At 43.2% G+C, this 22,098-nt stretch overlaps 1 protein-coding gene across 1 annotated transcript; it reads left to right on the top strand.

Annotated features, from left to right (window-relative positions):
• The first annotated feature begins 5,854 nt into the window (after positions 1–5,854).
• On the top strand, positions 5,855–20,302 carry LOC134149739 (deleted in malignant brain tumors 1 protein-like). The gene is made up of 10 exons (XM_062592945.1): positions 5,855–5,909; positions 7,550–7,873; positions 9,374–9,697; positions 10,977–11,300; positions 12,252–12,575; positions 13,312–13,635; positions 14,077–14,400; positions 16,353–16,676; positions 17,503–17,826; positions 19,848–20,302. Exons 1-10 carry the CDS (start codon positions 5,873–5,875, stop codon positions 20,300–20,302), a joined length of 3,084 nt encoding a protein of 1,027 aa, XP_062448929.1. The 5' UTR covers positions 5,855–5,872.
• Positions 20,303–22,098: the final 1,796 nt, after the last annotated feature.

Below are 22,098 nucleotides of genomic sequence, written 5' to 3'. Positions count from 1 at the left end.
CTTTGCACATACCAAAAGATGCCTAAGCAAGACTGACCCAGCAGAAAGAGGACTACAGGAGACAGTAGTCCTCTCCAGTCCTGATGACCAGGGTTGCTTACCGAGGTGATGACTTTTCTGGGGCTATTGTACTGCCCAGATAGACCAGCTGTACATCCCTGACAATTTGCCTTCAAACCATTGAAAGTGAAGCTGCAAAATTATAGTGGAGCTGGATTGACTCATGTATGTCTGCAGCAGAGCTGTGGCACACCGAACAAGGTGAGGACTTATACAGCATTACTGTCTCATTACCTCTGTGACTCACTTTAGAACATATACTTTGAAGATGTTTAAAGTAATTATGACTCTTTCAAGAAGATTTTGCCATCTATTACACTGAGAACAATTCTCAGGCCTAAGAAACAAAGATAATTTCAGTCACTTTAAAAGAGAGACTACTATAAACACTATCTTTGCACATTTAGTTTTTCTTTTGTGAACTAGCACTGCACTCAACTGCCTTCTTTAGAAATGGCAAAAAAGATGAACACATCCTGTATACAGATCTAAGAAATCACTGTTAGCTTAATGTCTTAACAATCTAATCAAAGTACAATTATTAGTCTAATTACAATAATATTAACATTTATAGCCCTAATTATCAGATTATCACAGAAAAAAATAAATAACAATTAAAGGTGGTATACATAGTCTTGCGAGGAGCTGCCATCTTCCACTGAGGTTATGCTCACCCTTTCATTTCTGTGGGTCCTCATGGCTTCAATCTTCCTCAGAAATGGAAAGTTCACAACACATCTTCAGCAACCCAAGTTCTTGAGCAAGCACCATCCAAAGATAGCAGTAGAATCTTTCTTCTCTGTTCTAGGTCTGTTTGGGATTATCTTTGCATGTTTGACAACAGCTGCCTTATTACCTCTTTTTTTTTTTTTAGTTTCCCACCTGAAAATCGACTATCTTAGCCTGTTAGCTTTCAGTTAAAATAACACAATATGTTAATTGGGGCTGAAGGGCTTCTGTGTAAGTATTTCTCAAGGACTACAAAGGTTTGTTACCTTTTCCCATATGCAGTGTTCACAGAGCTAAGCTAAAGTCTAGCCAATAGTCATATGTACATTAGACAGTTGTGACAGCTAGCATGAGCTAAAATTGGCTCAGATCAGGACAAGCCCAGACCAGTCCTGAAGCCTGCATTGTTATATTAATAGAGAATCTATGGCTTTTTACTAGTAATTGAAAAGCTACACTCACTGGAACTATAGTTCTAGTATATAACGCTACAGTATGCAAATATTACAGCTGGATGAGCCAAATCTGTATTAAGCATTTTGTTGCCAATTTAAGGAAACAAAACCAAAACAAGGCTTGTGTTCAATAAAATAACCAAGTTTTATCAACACCCTGAACTATCTGGCAGCTATGATAATTTATTTTTAGAGATACATACTTTTAAAATGAATTTAGGCTTTTTTAAATTGTTATTATTATCCTGTTGTATTTCCTTTACTGTTTCTTCGTGAGTGTTACCTTTCTGTCAGATCTTCATTGCAACCAAAAAGAGTTTGAATTTAAAAGAGCCACTGCTAACATTCTAGCTCAAATTACCACCTAGAAACCTGGAAGAAATAAATAGAAATTCTTGGTGCTTATGAAGCTAAATTTCCTAGTTCATAAACATGAATGATATAAAATATGATACATAAAATAGAATTTCCATTAAAAATGGAAAAAAATATCCGTAAGGTAACACAGAATACCTAATTATAAATTAATCTGTTGAAATTTGCAGAGCTCTGAATGTTTGCAGTCCTCTCCTCTGAAGAGGCATCTGTCAACCTAGGTAGTTGTTTGCCCTCTTTCATCAACCCATTACCCCCGGATCTGACTTGCCAACGCTTGCTGGACAGAAGGGTACAATCCAAGCCAATCCTTGCTGCTTCCTCTATGTCCCAGCCCTGCAGCACTGGGTTTTATTTAACTGCATTTTGGCAGGCCTGGCTCCAGGTTAAGCTCTGCAACAGAAACAGTAGCAACAGAGTAAGAGTACTGCTGAAAAACAGTTGTCTAGGTAATGCACTTGCAGTAACATCTCTGATTACATCCCCAAACCTAAGGGAGAACAGTGTAATCATGGATGAGCAGAAGAAGAGAAAAACAAGTTGTCAGTATCTACACTGCTATTCTACTCTATAAGAAGACTTGGCAGGATTTGAGTTATGGAAAAAGTCTGTTTTCCTTCCTTGCTCTAGGAGGTGGATGGGACTGACCCACATTCTGCCCAATCCATGCTTCCAAACTCTCAGACGATGCCTGTCCTAGAGGTGCTGCATTGTCCTTCTTGATCTAATGGACCATTAGATCACAAATACGATCACAGCAAGGGAAAACTCAAGCTCTGTGGCGGAAAGACATTCACACTGTCCTTTCCTCTGTTTCTGTGCATGCAGCCAGAATTCAAGTCCTGCTGTCCCTGATCTCAGTGCTGTGTATGTTTATACATATGGACATATATGTATATGTATACTAATGAAAAATAAGGAAATCATGAGAACACAAGAACACCACCACAAAAAACCAGCACTGAAAAAAGTATTAAAACTATTACTGAAAATCTTAGGCAATCAAAAAGGAAGAAACAGAATACAGGAAAACAGATAAAGCACAAGCAAGTCGAGCAAGGAAGGAATGAAGAATAAAGATGTCTATCTGCAAAACTCAAATCCTATCCTGAAAATTAACCAGCGGTGTCCAGACTGCTAGGAAGTAGGAATGCCTAAATCAAATTTTTGCAATAACAAAGTTCCGAGGAGATTTAGTGACATCTGAATATAGCATCATTCACGTACAATATCACTCTCACACCATTAATTATCTTTACAAGTGAGTAGCTACTAGCAACACTGAAGTATTTTATAAGCTATTGTTTAAGATAAGCAAACACAATCATTGCTAATACCTTATCTCACTCTATGTAAAAGAAACAAACAGCTCCAGTGGGTGACTACAGGGGATAAACGACAGCTACTCTGCTGACCTGAAACCTGTGCAGCCCCAGTGAAGAACCGCACTCTGAGGAACCTTCACATATCTGAGTAATCCCTTAGATATACTGACATTGAACCGACACCTTAAGAGGGCCAAGAGAAGTTTTGCCTGGGAATGGAAGTCTTCCTGCTCTTTCTCCACATTCAGTAAATCTCCCAAGAAGGGTTGTCTCCCTCTTTAACCTCAAAACAAGAAGAACAGTCACCAAAGCACACAGCAGCTGCATCACAGCACTTCTATTCATTTCCCATAAAACCTCTTAGCTTGCTGTGATTTGTGAGACTGATCACGGTTGTGCAGCTGTCTCAGATGTGGTGCAAAGTGTGTTAGCATTAAACCTACACCTAATCTGATGTCTTCCTTCCATTCTGGATCTCAGCCATGAGTCTGGGTCACACACTGATGTACTGATTGTTGAAACAGCAGGAAGAGGTAGCGCATCTCATATTAAATACAAGAAAGTCATAAACTAACCACAAGAACAGTACCACTCTGTCCATCTATATCTCACTAAACAAAACAACTCATTCCAAAAAATATATACTTCAGCAATAAAAAACTAATAAATGCAACGTGTCAATTTTTTTGTCGTCTCTCTGAATAACTGAATCTAAGGAATAATATTTGGGAATTCAGCTGTTCAAAGCTGAGTATAGGAAAGAACTATCTGAAATTTTCATCTTTGATTTGATCTTAAAGCTGCTTACAGCCAATTTCCTTGTTCATGTTCCAGAAAGCTCCAGACTCAACCTCAATAGCCACAGTCTGCCCCTTAAACAAACTTTACATTACCCCTGCTCAAAGTCCAAGATCTATCTCTAGGCTTAGACAATCCTAAAATTTAGGTTGCACTCTGAAGCATTGCTGCAGCCAGTTTGCTGGCAGACAGCTGAGGACTTTATTATTGCAATGGAGATCTGTCAAATTTGTTTTTTTCACTGCCATAGCAGTATGATTTCACAGTGACAAGCTATTTTGGAGATAGAGGATGAACTCACTGTACAAATGCCATTGCTAGCTCCTATTATTAGGCAAAATAATTCCTGTGTACAGGCTGCATATGTGTGGACTTGTCCTTGTGTCTGTTTCCAGTCTGCCGCAGATACTGATCTTCTTGCAGAGCCTTCTCACACACGTGAGCCAGTGAGTTGATATGCCGAGGCCTGCCTGCCATGCCATCCTACTGACAAATGGCCCTGCCAGTATGTGACCCTAAAGCCATGCATTAAATCAGCAAAAGCCACAAAGAGGCTGAATTCATGCAAACAAACTGGGTTTCAAATAAAGGTCAGGGTGGCCTTAGCAAGGGAAAGGCAAAATAGCTAAACAAAGGCCCGTCAGACAACTCGAGTCTGGCAGAATGGTGGGAAGTAAAAGGCAAGAGCAGTAGTTCAAGAAAGAAAAGTTCAGGAAAAGTAATATCTGCCCTGAAAGCTAGGAGTCTTCAAGAAGCCAGGAATGGTAGCTAGAGTAAGAAGAATTTGACATGATTTTCTGGGTGCTCAGATCACTTTATGTGGCTCATCCTACATCTAGCATGACATTTTTTTCCTCCTATCCTAGTAATACTGCAGATATAGGCCAATACCTAAGCAAGGCTTTGTATGAATAAATTATATTATGTGTTTCAGAGAAGCCTGTAGGAAAGAGCAATGCAACATCCTCCTCAAAGTATAGATAGGGGAAACAAGCCAAAACAGGATACTTCCTTCTTTGTAATGGTAGGGGAATGCCGAGCTACTCCACCACTTGGCCCAATACCTATTGTTTTCAGTAAGTGAAGACAAGAAGATAATATATAGAGTTATATTAAAGGTCAACAGGAATAGGACTGAAGGGTAAACAAGGAACTACAAAGTCGACTGAAGTTGAAGTAAATAGTAAATAGTAGGCTCAGGATGCAATCTGAAGAAACAATGACTACGTGAAGATGCATATCCTAATCAGAAATATGAAACAATAAGGCAGAGCAGGAAACCTAGTTGGTACCTATGGCAAAAATCTGGGCCTGAGGACCTGGGGGTTCCCCTCAGATATGTGGAAGATGTTACTGATATTTTGTTCACAGCAGAAAAGGTTCATTATTGCTAAAGTATCTCACTGGATCTCACCTCTTGACTCTTGGTCTCCTCAGTATTGTCTCTGACTTTCTTCCAACCCTTTCTGTTCCAAGTTTGCTTTCAAGTAGTTGACCCATCTGTTCAATTTTCTTCATGGCATGTGATTCAGTAAGACACATCTTGGGACTTTTCTGTGGAAATATGATCAAAATGTGCTTATTTTTCCACCCAGGATTCTTCCATAGTCCCGTAATGCAGAGAGGAAAATAATTAGGAAAGAACAAATAAATTGAACCACCTGCATATCTGCTATGGTCCAAAGGATTTCTGGATAACAGCATGATCCAGTCATGGTCTGTGCAATGGTTTTGGTCAAAGGTCAGAGCTACTTGGATGGTTAAAGACCTAGAGCACATGATCAACAAGCAGATGTCAAAGGAAGTGAGCATATTCAAGGGAAATTACAAGTGGAGAGGGAGAGGCCAGTAAAGGGGAGGAGTCATAGCAGAGCAATATTTGTCATCTACCTCCCGTCTTGGTCTTTGCTGCGTTCTCTCCTGCTCTGCCAACCAGTCACTGATACTAAGCTCTTTGTCTTTCTAACAAGGACAATATTCTTGTTCTATCCTCCCAATCACACAGGTCTTTGGCCTTCATAAACCAAAATGTGTAAGGTCTCTTCTGCTATCGTGGGACTGTCAGGCAATCTCTTTCTCCCACCTGCGCACGCCTGCAGCAGAAGGCTGGCTGCCTGTGCTGGAACCAGGATGGAAATTATGCTCTTCCTCTTGGCATGGCTTTGGGGTAAGTTTTCTCTTTTGCTCCTAAACAACAGGATTCTAGATACATTCCAATAAATGGAGATCAGGATGGATTGACAGCTCTCGTATCTCTAGTCCTGACAAGAAAATGAGTTTCATGTTTGGAATGGGTTTGTGGGCCTATGACTGAAGATGCAGGAAACTTGAGTTTTATTCTCAGTGCTAGAAAGGGACATGACCTCTCTGAGGCAACAGAAGGCAGTAGTAGCCTACTACTACTGCTACTAGTGGTAGTAGTAGTAGTTAGCATTTGATTTCCAAAGGTCACCTGGAGATTTAAAGGCATTGTTTACGCAAACATGCTGAGACAAATCCTGGAAACAAATAAATGTTAGCATAAAAGCAAAGCATTGTTTGACTGATCTCTGAAATCCAGAATGAAATCTTGTTTCCCCTTGCCCCAGAATCCCAGTCTGGATTTGAGCCAGAACCCAACAATGTATACGCACAGTAGACATCAAATGCCTAGCTGACAAAGTTAGTGCCTAGTGCAGCTCCATTTATTTCCTGCAAATCAGCATAGTCAGATAATTTCAACCAAAAAGTAGCAGAAGAATTGTCTAAGGATTATCCTGAAACATTGAGGTTGCTTTTTAACAAAACCTAGCACAAGTTAAGGCTGCTCCAAGGTCTGGGACAGAGTAAGAGTTGTGTCAGAATTGCAAATGGGCAGAGGATGATCTGGGAACTTAAAGCTTTTTAGAAAAATGTCAGTCCTTACCCAGGACTAAAGATGTAGACCCAATTTAGCTGTCAGATCCTTTCTGTCTGCTTTATGGGGAGCAAGCTTAGGCATCTACTTCTAGGCTTGGATCTTGATGATAGTCTAGATTTCTGTTTTATCCATAAAGAGAAACAGACCATTCTGTATCTCAAGACCTCCTCCCTCATTACAAGATAGATGTTGATTCAAAATTTCTTTGATTTATAAGGAAGTGCAACTGTTTAGTACAGACAACACTGCAACTGTCATCAGCTGAGCAAATTAATTCTATTTTATGCATCCTAGGCAGTTATCTCAATGTAAGCACCCACAGTCACTTGAGTTGCCCTAGTTTATCTTTCCTGAATTCCAGCTACTGCACTGGAGCACTCACAGTTAGGCAAATTAGCTGTGTTCCACATAGCCCTAGATCAGCAAGCTCTAGATAGCAGAAGGTCTGACAAGCATTTTTGGACAAGGGCATGGAAATACTGCCTGACCCAAATTTGTCCCCAGAGAAGTGACCTGAAATTTTACTTCAATAAATTGCACAACTGAGGTACAGTAACAGACTCAGAAGAGACATTCATGACCTGGGAGGGACATAGTAAAGAATCTCATGATAATGACAGTTCTAGGCCATGCAGAAGAGCTAGCAGCTGCTCATAGGGATGTGGAGATTCATTAGAGGTCCTAACAGCACCTATGCAAGAAATTTGCACCATTAATGAAGCTGCAAACTGTTCTTAAAATGTGACTGGTGAAAATACAAGTGATGAGCATTTCAATAATCATTCTCCAGCCAAATTCAAAATGGTATTTGTGCAAGAGTTAGTGGTCACATTCTCAGCTGTCAGTGAAGATGTGGCTCATGACAATTTCCCTGACTATTTTTCACCTCAAATGGTTTTGTGATTCAGGTGTTGCCAACTCAGCTCCAATCAGACTAGTGAATGGCTCCAGTCGCTGTGTGGGGCGACTTGAGGTGCTTTGGAAACAGCAGTGGGGAACTGTGTGTGATGATGGCTGGGATCTTGCTGATGCCATGGTCGTATGCAAGCAGCTGGGCTGTGGGGAAGCACTGTCAGCCCATGGCTCAGCTTATTTTGGTCAAGGAAGTGATCATATCTGGCTGGATGACATGAACTGTACAGGGACAGAAGCTGACCTCTCCACTTGCAGGACCAGACCTTGGGGAGAGCATAACTGCAATCATGGAGAAGATGCAGGCGTTGTGTGCTCAGGTAACTCACATTTACACCACTTCCCATGTGACCCCAAGGGGCTCTGGAGGAGGGGAACCTTTTAAGCCTGCTGACAAAATTTTATTTTTCAGTCACAGCTACCTGCAGTGCTCAGGATGGAGATGACTGCTTCTTGCACTGACATATACCCTGATCTACCAAGGACAACATGGTTCAGCTCAGTTCCATTATCAGTTAAACACTGTGTGTGATGGTGATGTCTATGCTCATTCTGTTACTGAGGCAGAACAGAGATCCTATTTGTTTTCTTTCCACACCCAAGCGTTTCTTGCACTTTACAGGCATACTATACAATAAATGGGCAGCGAGTTTTAAAGGAGCTCCATAGGAATCACATGCTGTCCCTCCACATGTTTCGTAGCTGAAATGTGGCAGGGTAATTGAACATTTATGTGACCTCTTTCCATTCGTCTTTTGTGAAAATATTTTCTCCTGGCAGAAGCATTTGTTCTCCAGACTGGACAGGGATGAGCAATTAGACTGTGGATTATTTATCTGTGTGCCGGTCCTAACCTGGATGTCATAGCATGATGTTAATGAATACTAAGCTGGGAGTTGTGTGAGGAAGCCTATAAGGTGTGCTATATCCCTCTACTTTATCATTAACTGGGAAATAAAGAATATGCAAGTGGACCATGAGCCCCAGAAGGTGGGAAAAGGACTGGCAGGGGGTGAGGGCAGAAGTAGGAGGCTATCCTTTGCCCTTTTTCAGATTAGTATGTCCCAAAGCCTCTGTCCCAATAAGTACTGAACAATGAAGTTTCCGAACCTACATGACCCTAGATGGATCTGGAATGGTATTCATCTTCAAAATAAGACCCCAACATGTTTATGTTTGAATGCAAGTTCTACTTTTAGGCTGGGTGTTTTCCTATTACAAGCAAAACAACTAGCATAGATTCAGTTCCCTACACAAAGGTGCCCACTGCCATTGGAGATGGCCTCGGGCATCTGGCACAACCACATGGGTATGACAAATGTAGTCCAGGCTCTAAGGAGTCCCTATAGAGCAGCATCTGGAGGCTGGAGGCAGTACCTGGGGCATCTCAAATAGTGGTGAGCACCTGTTTGGGCAACTGAATTAAACCCCAATATTTGGCCAGCTGAACAGCAATCAATGTTATTGAGTCTAGAATTTTAACATCCAGGTCACCTGGAGGCTCTGACGTAGATAAAATGCGTGAGTGTCTTAATCTGTAGCTAGTGACCCTTGGAGTCACATAACAATGGGAACTGCACAAGCCTGTTTCATAAGGGTTTTCCAAACTATCCTATTTATCTCTTTAATTCTGAATTAGGAGAACATGGAGAAAAAGCTCAGAACTTGATCCTCAACAGCCTGCATCTTGTCACATGCTGGACAGCGCTAGTGGAGATTTATCCTTTCCTATGGTCTTTAGAGGACCTTTTTATGTATAACTCCTGACCCTCCTCCCCTTCTTTTTTTTTTTTTTTTTTTTTTTTTCCTTTTTAATGTAGAAATTAAAAAAATAGCCCAACTGCGATTAGTGAATGGTCCAAGTCGCTGTGCTGGGAGAGTAGAGATGCTTTATGGCCAGCAATGGGGAACCGTGTGTGATGACAACTGGGATATAATCAATGCTGAAGTTGTGTGCCGACAGCTGGGCTGTGGGACAGCTCTATCAGCTCCTTCATCAGCTTATTTTGGGCAAGGATCTGACCCCATTTGGCTTGATGATGTGAGCTGCAGAGGGACTGAAGCTGCCCTCTCCGAATGCAGTGCAAAGCCCTGGGGAACCCATAACTGTGGGCATGAAGAAGATGCTGGTGTTGTGTGCTCAGGTAACTTCCATCCTGCACTGCACAAGCGGGCTTTTGTGGGATGTGGAGCTGGAGATGCTTTTGGAGGCCCTCTTCCCTTTGGAGCAGTGGTGATCTCAACACCCAAGAGAAGTGATAGGCAAAAAGTGATTCGTGGTGTAGATTGAATGAGTCCTAAAAGTCTTGCCTGTCTTCTTAGTTAAGATATTCTACTAGCATAGTACTGATAGCAATTAAAGCTGGAATACAGTAGCATTTACCATATGAGCTACTGGTAAAGTCAGTGCTGCTGCAAGAATTATTTAGAGGGCTACATGCTGCAGCACATGACCTGTGGACATCCTCATAGGATACCCTTTCTCACTGCAAAGAGCAGTGACTTCACTTGCTCTATCATCCCACTCTTGTGTCAATAGACTCAGTTCCTTCTGAAGTGCTCCAAAAGTCCTTGTATTAAATCTAGGTTCTTCCCATGGCTCATATTGTCTCTTAAAATGTAGCAGCATCAAGTCTTCCCACATAGCTGGAAGGCAAAGGCTATATCTCCAAGTCTTCCTTCACAATCTCCAAAACTACACCTTCCTTCCCAATTCATGGGCTGTCTGGTCAGGCAGAGGCAGCATATGCCATGCCTGGTTTACCACTATATGTGGGCTCATGGGTTAATTAATATAAATATGTTGATAGTTGACTGCTTCTTAGAGGAAGAGCTGAGTTCCACTTTACTTTCCTGTAATTAGAGTCTTTCTTCTCTAGCCTCCTACAAAATTTCACAAAGTTTGTAGGAACTTATATTTCTCAATATACTATGTTGGGAAATCCACATTTTATTCATTGACCTATGGATAACAATAGCTCTAATATGAGACTGAGAGGTAGATACATTTAGATAGTATGAGAGATATTCTGGTAGCTCTAGATACCTAGCACCCTTTCACACACTTTAAAGTACCTGAGACATCTACAGGGGGCTAGCAGGTATGATGTAAGACATACAGCAAACCTTAAACCCCTTGTAATGGCAGATGGAACCTGGGCCAGATGCCTATCTTAAATGGTAATGGACATCCACATTTATGCAAGATTAAGGCTTGCCCTCTGCTTTCCCAAGTATATTTTAACTTTTACAATCCATTGCTGAGGAACTGACATTGTGGTTGTTTCCTTATGCAATGTTTTCCCATATCAAAACCTACACAGCACAAGGCCCTAAGTGGGCGACATTACAATCATTGTTTGGTGAACAGAGGTACCAGATTCTGTGTATTAGATACTTCTCTGAACTTTCTTTTCCCTGCAGGCTTTGCACAACCCACTCTGCTCCGACTAGTGGATGGCTTGACCCAATGCTCTGGGAGAGTTGAAGTGCTTTATGGTCAGCGCTGGGGAACTGTGTGTGATGATGGCTGGGGCATGGCTGAGGCACAAGTGGTATGCAGGCAACTGAGCTGTGGGAAAGCCTTGTCAGCCCCAGGTAGAGCTCACTTTGGGCAAGGATCTAACCCCATCTGGCTGGATGATGTCCAATGCACAGGGACAGAAGCTGCTCTGTCCAAATGCAGAGCCAATCCTTGGGGAAGCCATAACTGTGGGCATGAAGAAGACGCTGGCATTGTGTGTGCAGGTACCCTTCACTCACGGCATATTGGCTTAGTCCTGGGGGAAGCTGTTTGGGAGTGACCTTTTGGACAGATCCTGGGTGCCAGGTTCCTTTAGTGCAAATAGCTCTTCCCAAAAAAGTGTCACAGAGATGAATATTTGAAAAAATGTTGTGGCTATTCTGATCTTTTCCAGTTTAATCTAATGGATTTCTGTTGGGGGCCAATTTGCTGCTGCAGAGAAACCTTCATTTGGGGGCATTTTCTCATCTGTTACTCTTTGACCCAGTGATTCTACATGTCTCATTTTAAAACAGAGAAGGTGGAATATAAGGGCTTTTCCTATTTCTTCAATCATCTGTTTCTGGAGCCATCTAGGGCTGACCTTTCTGGGTCTAAGGCACTACCATTCTTCTTTCTCTTGTTCCTCTTCCTTGACATGGTTTCACAAAATTCACAAAATTTCAGCTTCTGATAGCAGCAATCAGCTGTTTAATCAACTCCTCCTGCTTTACGGAAGTTGCTAATCTGTAGTTCTAAAAGTCCTGTAGAGCCTGGAGTGCAAGGCACCCTGCTGCTCCTGGACCATTGCTAATTTCATGGGTGCCTGTCTCCTCCCAGCTCAGCTGGCCAATCCTGTGATACCCCCCCCCCCCCCACATCTGGTCTAGCACGACAGTAACAGGCTGCATGCATAATTGCTATTTTCTGGTGAGATCAATATTCAGAAAAAGCTTGCTAGTTTTAGGGATTGGTCAACAAGATAAGTCATACTGGAGCCCCAAATCCCATCAATCCACGGGACTGAAACTGCTGCTAGAAACTACTAAGCTGTTATAAAAAACAAGCCATATCTCTCCATGCCACACAGAGGCAATCTAGGAATGAGTAGCACAATGCTCTATCCTGTCAACACAGGAAGCAAAAATACAAAGGAAAACCCAGAGATTTAATGCTTTCATTATTTCTCATTACAGGATTTGCCGAGCTGCTTCCAGTCCGGCTGGTGAATGGTTCAAGTAACTATTCTGGGAGAGTAGAGGTGTTTCGTGATCAGCAATGGGGAACCATCTGTGATGACAGCTGGGATTTAACAGATGCTCAAGTAGTGTGTCGGCAGCTGGGCTTTGGCACAGCAGTCTCAGCCCCTGGCTCCGCTCTGTTTGGACAAGGGACTGGTCAAATTTGGCTGGATGATGTGAACTGTGCAGGAGATGAAACTGCCCTCACTGAGTGCCGGGCCAGGCCTTGGGGAGATCACAACTGCAACCATGGAGAGGATGCTGGTGTGGAGTGCTCAGGTGCTGTTAATACATGCCACATAATGTGGGGTATGATGGAGGGCTGTGTTTGTGTGAGTGGTGCTGGCATCACTGGGGCATATGATGTCCCTGCAGGGCCAGGAGGGTGTTATACCGATCATGCCACTCCTGAGTGAGACACAAGGGAAGTGGCACATGGATGGCAAGTCTGTACTTCCCTCCTCTCTGACTCCAGGGCTCAAGATAATGCCTGGGTGATATAAGCTGTGGAAGAGGCCTGGGGCACAGTGTTCCACAGTGTCATCCCTTGTTCCCAGAAGAGCTTTGGAAACATGCTCCACGATGCAGCCTAGAGCTATTGTGGAGACTAAGATGCTGCTGAATTTGATGGGCAGTCTGGACAGACAGATTTGCAGAGACTCAGGAGGAGGGACGCACAACTCCCAAATGCACTGTTTCCCTCCTGCTTTCTATATTCCCCAAACATTTCAATGCCCTGTTGAGACATCCTGATTAGGGAGCAAACCTCAGTGCTTGGCTGTGGTTGCTCTGCAGGTGAGTGATTCATGGTCAACATCTCAGTCTAGGGTTAACAGTGTATCCAGCAGGGACCCAAGTATATGGGATGAAGTCTTGAGACCATAGACTTCCAGTACCATTTTAGACAGTGTGGCACCGGACACTTTGGAAAAGTCAAGTTTCATGCCCTCTGCAAAGCTCTGAGGCAAGTGAGACCCTCTGAACATTTTTATCATCACTTTACGTTTTCTTTCAGGCATTGCAGAACCAGCTCCTGTCCGGCTTGTGAATGGCCCAAGTCACTGCGCTGGAAGAGTCGAGGTGTTCTGGGATCAGCAGTGGGGAACTGTGTGTGATGATGGCTGGGATCTAGCTGAAGCCAGCGCTGTGTGTAGGCAGCTGGGCTGTGGGAAAGCGCTGTCAGCCCCTGGCTTGGCTCATTTTGGACAAGGCTCTGACCGCATCTGGCTGGATGATGTGAGCTGTTTGGGAAGCGAATCTGCCCTTTCTGAGTGTAGGGCCCAATCTTGGGGATCCCACAACTGCAATCATGGAGAAGATGCTGGTGTGGTGTGCTCAGGTAATCCCCATCTGTGTCTCAGTCTCCATGACAGGAAAGGTTTTCTGTTTTCAAGAGGGACAAGCATGTAACATCATGTAACCTCAGCAGCAGACTCATGTCCTCTGTTGTGAGCTCTCTCTCTCTGCACAGTAAAGACCTATTATAGATTCCTCTTTTTGTTTGGCATGTAACTGTGCAGCTATCCCTGTAAATAGTACCTTCCTTGACTTGGATTTGTAACATATTCTGAAGAATGTGGTACATGGTCTATTGTCCCCTTAGTTTTGAATACCAGGACTGGGGAAGATATGTCACCATTATACAACTTGGAAAATGCATGGATGTCACATCCTTAACGTCATTAGACTCCGTTCCTGGGATGTTCTAGATGGTAAGTTCATTTAATCACAGTAATGAGAACTTATCAATGTATATCCCTGATCTTCATCTTTTCTTCAGATATACCAAGAATAGCTCCACTCCGGTTAATGAATGGGCCAAATCGTTGCACTGGGAGAGTTGAAGTCTTTTATGGCCAGCAGTGGGGAACCATATGTGATGATGGCTGGGATATAGCTGACGCTGAAGTTGTTTGCCAACAGCTGGGCTGTGGAAGAGCATTGTCCACTCAAGACTCTTCTTATTTTGGAGAAGGATCTGGCCCTATCTGGCTGGATGATGTAAACTGCACAGGGACTGAAACGGCCCTTTTGAAATGCCAGACTAGTCTATGGGGAGCCCATAATTGTAGGCATGGAGAAGATGCTGGTGTTGTGTGCTTGGGTAAGTCTCACTTATGTCACCATTGGTTTGTGGTACGCAGAAGCATGCTTAGATGTCCTTTTCCCTAGATAACATTAAAGCCATAGTACTGTGCAGAGAAAATACTTGAAACAGTGGGTGAATTCATGCATGCTCCTCTCTCCTTGCCATTCAAAATCTAATTGTAACATTGTGGTGCTGCAGACTAGCATCCTAGCGGTGTAGATGAATTTAAATTTGAGACTCTTTCCCATGTGAGCTACTGGTAAGCCTAATGGTATTGTAGAGCTGATGTGATACAACCTCTTACAAAGAATGATGCATTGAATTCACTTGGGCTCTTCTGTTGTCATCAGTGATAACCCAGATGAACTTATCACACTTGAGAAATCAGGATGCTTTCTCCATTTTCTCTCCGTCCTCTTCTTTTCCAGACAATATTACAGAGACTTGCAGAAACCCACTGAATCTACCTCTCCCCTCTCTCTGTCTTGAATAGAACCAAATTTATGAGACCATCTTTCACCAATGTGTTTTCCAATGTCTCCTCTGAAACCTTCACAGTTAAGACAATTTCCTCAATGTATTTTGAAGCTTCTCCTCATTCCTGCTATTCTTATCTGCTTTTTCCTGTTATGCTAGCTAAGGTTTTGCCAGTGCTGAGTGCCTCTGGAGGCTTGGTTTTAATATCTTGTAGGTAGTACTTCTGTTTATATATGTCAGTGTCTTTCTCAGAATAGTAAGACACCTCTGAGTGTCACTTTCAATCCATTATATCTCTTAAACCCCTTTGTCATTTAATTCATTTTTTCATCCTTTATGAAATCAGTTCTACCTTCCAAACATGATAAACTTTTGCCTTGCCTTTACTGGAGACAATCTGTTTTTCTTTGATGACTTGCACACATCTTGAAAAGACATGAAGGATTCACTGACTAAACATAGGTGCCTGTCACTGAATTAAACATACGGGCATCCTTTTGCAGTCAGTGAAGGCTGAGTCAGTGTTGTCCAGGGTGGGATTTGGCCTATCTGGAGGCAGATATCTAAAGGAGATAAAGCAGCCCAGCTGTGCTTATTGACTATAAAGAGAATAGAGGTCCTTAGCTGAGTTGCAAGACTGAGGTTCAGTTGCCTTGACATACATGTCCCATGTCATCTGAGATATCCTGGGCCATCCCAGCCAGTTTCTAACTGCAGATCCAGAACCGCACCAAGTCTGCAGGCCTCATCTGTATGTCTGAGATTCCCTGTGCATCTCAAATGACATCAGCTACCAATGCTCAAGAAAGGAAATCAGCCCCTAGAAGTTTATGCTTAAAGTGTCCAAGTCTAGCTGAGGTGAATCCTACCTCAGTTTCCTTGCAATGTTCTCTAAAGACCTCTTTCCATTGTTGTGGCTAAAATTATTTTCTCTGTTCTGTGGAGGTACTTGTATTAGTTGTATGGGCACAGATATCTCTTCAGTAAAACTCAGGGGAGGGGGGAAATGCTTTAAGCACTTCAGATTTTGGAGTCAGGTCCTTCTTTCTTCAGGTTCAGGTAACTCCTTCCCTTGACCTCTCTTGGACAATGAAGTAGTGCTGTGCCAGCAGGCATCAATCACACCATACTGTGGGAGAACAGGGAAGACCCCTGCCCAGCTCTATCTAGCTTCTCAATAGCACAAGGGAGTAGGCATGGATCCCCGCGCGTAGATACAGGATCATACAAAATAGAAACAGGGGAATATTTTGTCTACTAGGAACTTCAAATGTCAGTGCCCCAAAGACAACTCCTGTAATTAGATACAGAGTCATGAAGAGGCAAGAGTGGGAAAAATGACTGCGGTGAAGTCTTTTCATTTCTCCATGTTGTTTTTCACTATAGATCACACTAAACCGATGGGTACATGCTGTTTGCTGACTTAAGGAAGACCAACTGACAGAAATGTTTGCAGAAATAACTTATCTGGTCTTACTTTTGGGATTCAGGTGTTCCAGAACCATCCCCTATCCGACTATTGAATGGTTCAAATTCCTGCTCTGGGAGAGTCGAGGTGTTTCATGAGCAGCAGTGGGGAACTGTCTGTGATGATAGCTGGGATTTAGCAGATGCAGATGCCGTCTGCAGGCAGCTGGGATGTGGGACAGCAATCTCAGCCCCTGGCTCTGCTCAGTTTGGACAAGGGACTGGCCAAATTTGGCTAGATGATGTGAACTGTGCAGGAACTGAAACTGCCCTCTCTGATTGCCGGGCATGGTCTTGGGGAGACCACAACTGCAACCATGGAGAAGATGCTGGTGTGGAGTGCTCAGGTACTGTTAATTCACGCCATTTAATTTCTCATGTAATGGGGGCTGTGTTTGTGGGAGGGCCCTGCTTATGTTGCTCTTGAATGAAATACAAAAGAAATGAATTCAGTGTTATTTTAGACCTTTAAGGGGATCCAAGACATCAGCATGGTGTTGGGAAATATGACAGAGGACCTATAGAAGACTTGTGCTCCTCTGGAGTAGGCTTCTCTGGAGCTTCCTCTGGAAGTCAAGCAAAATAAATGTGTATTTAGATAGATGAATCCCATCTGCAGTGCGCTGCAAGAGGGAGAGGGAAGACCTCAATGCAACAGAGTGTTGTCAGTGGGTGATGTGCTGGAGGGCTGTATTGAGAAACAAGATAAAGGGCACTCTCCACTCTACATCATGGCTGACATGACTGCACAGCATTGTGGCAGAGTGACCTGTGCCACAGTGCCTGGGGAATATTCCTGAGGAGGTGCTATATAGAGGAAAAGAGTTCTCTGAGGACACAGGCTGCCTTGGCCCTTCTAGACCACTGGAGGAAACTGGGGCATTGTGCATTCATTGAGAGCACTGGCCATTATCTCCCTTTAATCTTGAGACCCTTAGACAAGAGCTCACTTCGTAATGCTTTCTCTAATACCAGTCTGCAGCAGGTACAAATGGATTTTGAGACACTATCACCTCATCCAAGTAGCAAATCTCAATATTTGATGCTCTGGTAATCTACTTCCCTTTTTGCCACTAGATACCTGGGAGGAGCCATGTTTCATACCCTCCACAAAAGTCTGAGGCAAGCAAGACCCTCTGAACATTTTTATCATCACTTTACATTTTCTTTCAGGCATTGCAGAACCAGCTCCTGTCCGGCTTGTGAATGGCCCAAGTCACTGCGCTGGAAGAGTCGAGGTGTTCTGGGATCAGCAGTGGGGAACTGTGTGTGATGATGGCTGGGATCTAGCTGAAGCCAGCGCTGTGTGTAGGCAGCTGGGCTGTGGGAAAGCACTGTCAGCCCCTGGCTTGGCTCATTTTGGACAAGGCTCTGACCGCATCTGGCTGGATGATGTGAGCTGTTTGGGAAGCGAATCTGCCCTCTCTGAGTGTAGGGCCCAATCTTGGGGATCCCACAACTGCAATCATGGAGAAGATGCTGGTGTGGTGTGCTCAGGTAATCCCCATCTATGTCTCAGTCTGGATGGCTTTGAGGAACATGGAGAAATTATTTTCACTCTCAATGGAAGGTCATCACTGAGTTCATGCTACTCCTAGTGCATGCTATTAACCACTAAGGTGTTTTAATTTTTTCCAGGAAATTTATATGGGCCTCATGCCCCTTACCATGGCCATCAATCATCACTGGAGTCTGAACTGGAGTTACGGAGTTCACATCAGCAAGGCCCAGGTTGATAGTCATATCAGGATGTGAAACGGGTACCTATACTCCTGACAACTCCAGGAATTCTCCAGGGCTAGACACATCCCAGAAATATTCCACTGCTGGTGGGGTACAGATCTGTAATTTCATAAGAACAGAGTTGTCTCTGATCCTGACAATTTTACATAAAGATTTCATGTAAAAGCAGGCAGTGTTTTCAGCAGTTCCTTTGCAGATTTCTCTTCAGTGTCTCTTGCAGTCTGCACTCCTGAAGAAATCTCTTGCTTCATTTAAGTAATTGGAAGGCTCACAGAATCATAGAATAATTCAGGAGGTATGGATCCTCAGAAGGTCTCTAGTCCAACATCCAGCTCAAAGCAAGGTTAGCTATAAGGTCAGACAAGCAGGGCTTTATCCACCCTGATCTTGAAAGTATCATGGCAATCTGCACATATGGCTCTCAGGACAATCCCAGACAACCCCAATGATTTCTTAAAATTCATCTATCCTGTTTTCTCAGCTTTTAGCCTTTTTTAATACATCTGAGATGTCAGAGAGTGAGAAACTATCAGAACTTTCCTAGAGTCCCCGCTTCCTTCCATTAAGTGCTTTGGAAAACTTCAGGAGAACTTGAACCTCTTCCAATGGGAGTCATCTCCCTAAACGGAACACAGCACTGTACCATTTGCAAATGAGCTGGCTGTGCAGCCTCCCTCTACTGCTGGGCTCCACTAGAGACTAGTTCACCTATACTGTCTTGATGAGAGAGGACGAGGATGATGAGAGACCCTTGACCTCATCTGTGAGTGGTACAACCTCATAACACTGTCTCAGGGGAAATATATAGCCCCTTGTAGCCCCTTGTGTAATCCCTTCTATAACTTGGGTTGTAACCTCCCCACAGGATAGTCTCCCAGAGACAGCCACAGCATCTACCAGGAGCAAAGCAGCTGCAACATGGCAAAGAAGAGCTCTGTTATCCTTCAAATACTTGTCTCCAAAGACTTACTCATGTGGAGGATAATATTGTAAACAAATAACACAATAAATAAACATAGAAGTAACTGATGTAAAATGTGGAGCCAGAACTGTGTCCAAAGAAAGTTTCTGGGACTCAAGCATTGGTCAGCCTGTTCACTGATGGACATTATAAAGCTTGTGAATATAAAGTGTGTGAATCAGTTTGTTTAGGAATGAGTCATGTTCCTGATCATAAGTACCTAATGCTATATAAGATACTTAAGAGTACGCAGCAATCTACATGGTGTTGACAGGTACAACTCTGGAGCTACAAGAGACCCACACCCTTCTGACATAGCAGCTGGAGGCCAGCAAGGATACCCCAAAGTATCTCAAAAAAAAGGGGGGGGGGAGGCAACTGAATTACTCTTTTTATATGAGATTTATCTATAATGTCTTTAGACAATGTTAGATATTGAATTCAGAGCTTGTCACAGCAAACTGCTATTTATACTGAGGAGGTATACTGTCTTGTGACACTATAGCATCAAGAACAATTCATACGAGGTGTATGAAATATGCCTGCTAGGAAGGGATGAATTAGTATGTCTTTTTGGCTGAGATAGTAAGATATCAATCTCAGTTCTAACATAGACAATTCTGCAAGACTACAGGCAGCACAGAGCTGCATGGAGAGTTTTGGGTAACCCTCTAGAGATTCTCCTAATATAAAATGTCTTCTTTATCCACCTTTTCTTTATTTATATGATACCTTTATTAGCACTAAACATCTATGATGTGTCTGCTGTCCATAAGGTTCGGATGCAGGGAATTTATGTTGCTTTTTTGTCCAGGCACTCCAGAACTGGCTCCACTTCGGCTAATGAATGGCCCAACTCGTTGCACTGGGAGAGTTGAGGTGTTGCATGCCCAGCAATGGGGAACAGTGTGTGATGACAGCTGGGACTTGAGTGATGCTACAGTGGTGTGCAGGCAGCTGGGCTGTGGGAAAGCCATATCAGCTCCAGGCTCAGCTTATTTCGGGCAAGGTTTTGGCCGTATCTGGCTGGATGATGTGAAATGCTCCAGTAAAGAATTTGCCCTCTCTGAGTGCTCAGCAAGGCTTTGGGGAGTTCATAACTGCAACCATGGAGAAGATGCAGGTGTTGTATGCTCAGGTAATCTTCATCTGTGTCCCATTTTACTACGCATTTGTAGATACTATGCTTCTAGGATGGATGTTGGGGCTGATGACTCTTCATCTGTTCTCAGTCTAACCTCTGTGTATCAGACAAATACTAATGGGTGATGAAGGTGTGGAGTTGGAGCTTGGGATTTAGAGGGATGATCCCCATCTCTCCGTATGACAGTTCATTTTCCTATTTTTATTTTTTTTAATATCACAGGGAATATTATATACTAACTAATTTTCAGCTAGCTACCTGTTAGTGGCTTCGCAGGACAAAGGAGACTATTTTTACAGGTCTGAGTTGTGTACATTTCCTTCCAGGTGGGATCTAAACCTCACAGATATTCCAGAGAACAGAGATGAAATTGCTGGACAACATGTGCATGACCTTCATTCAACTCAAAGAAAAGCAATTTTTGAAGTCCAGAGTACATATAGTATAGAAGCAAAAAAATGAGGCCCACTTCCATCACATTTAACTTCAGGCACCTGGCTAATGTGTCTTAATTAAAAGCATGTTTGTCTTGGAAGCCCACCCAAACAGTGAAGAGAGATAGCCACTTGCACAGGCAAGTCAGCCCAGCCATCATCTGAATCACCTCAGAGACAACTCTCTCACTCACCTCACTGTAGAACAAAGTTTAGTTCACTCTGTGTCTAATTCAGGTATTTTGTGGATGCCTGCGATGAGGTGGACATGGTCCCACTGATCCTAATTCCTGCCACACAACAAGCTTCCAGGTATCTTTCTCTCAGGGTTAGAGGGAACATTTTGGGAACATTACTGGGCACTTGAAGTCAGCTTGAATCCCTGTGACTTCCTATATTAGCAGGCCTTTCCTGCTCATTGGTTAAGTGGTCTCAAGACCACTTCACAGTTTCCTGCTGATATTATCCTTAATCAATAAAAGCTGTCTTGTGCTGATTGTAAGGACGCATTAAATAAGCACCTGGCTCTTGTTTTTATCAACCCAGACAGTCTGGGGTTTCCTTTGGTAGCCAACATCCTGCTAGAAGATATTTAGCTGTGACAGTGAAGCCCTCACTCGGCTTTGTCTCTGATATATATTCAAAAGACTAAACGTCACATTCCTCAGAGACATTCCCTAAACCTTGAAATGTTTCTGTGCTTTTTCTCACCTACCATTTTTAAAAATATAGACATTTGACCTGCACTTTCTGCTCCTGTGAGTCTGTCTGGTGCTCTGAATCATGGTCAAGATCATGCCCAGCTTCACCTTATTTCTACTCTCCCCAGAGTGACACTGAAATAAGCATCTTCCAACAGCAGATCATCCAAGCACTTTTAGATTTGCCTTACAATGGTAGTATCTTTCAGGTGGAGGCAGAGAAGAGGAGCCAGTCATCTGTCCTGGCTGTAACAACAGTTTGAGTTGGCCAGGCTATTTTGAGACTTTCAAATTAGAGCAAAGGAAACCCATCTTATGGTGTTAATATCGAGCCAAAGACCTTAGCTCTTTTCTTCACGGAAATAAGGCATTTGTGCCATGCTGGCAGACATGAAGCATATTGTTTTTTGGAGAGCAACAAATCACGGCATAGCTGTGTTGGAGGCTAAAGTTTGTTTGGGCACCCTAACAATGGGCAATTGTCCACTTGTAAAGCACCAGCTTTGGTCTGTAGGAAGAAGGAAGGAAAAGGGGCAAATTGTTCCCTTGTGGAGAGAAGGGTGTCAGGTCTCTTTGATCTCCTCTAGCGAGGAACAGAAAACCCTCAGGAATAAGCTCGTGCTGTACAGTGTCCAACACCCTCTCCAAGGCTCATATGGCTGCTCTTCTTGTTACCAGTCTGAATGAATGGAGGCAAATATTTCTCAGTAGAGATTTTGTAGCTACTTCCATACCATTGGTATAAATATTCATCATGCAAGAACTCACTGCCAGGTATATGCTCAG

Source organism: Rhea pennata, chromosome 21 (genome assembly GCF_028389875.1).
Source record: "Rhea pennata isolate bPtePen1 chromosome 21, bPtePen1.pri, whole genome shotgun sequence".
NCBI lineage: Eukaryota > Metazoa > Chordata > Aves > Rheiformes > Rheidae > Rhea > Rhea pennata.
This window is presented reverse-complemented; position numbering and strand designations above follow the sequence as displayed.

Coding starts and splice junctions, on each gene's coding strand:
- LOC134149739 (XM_062592945.1), top strand. CDS start 5,873: ATGGAAATTATGCTCTTCCTCTTGGCATGGCTTTGGG. Junction 16,677..17,502: donor TGCTGGTGTGGAGTGCTCAG/GTACTGTTAATT, acceptor ATTTTCTTTCAG/GCATTGCAGAACCAGCTCCT. Junction 17,827..19,847: donor TGCTGGTGTGGTGTGCTCAG/GTAATCCCCATC, acceptor TTTTTTGTCCAG/GCACTCCAGAACTGGCTCCA.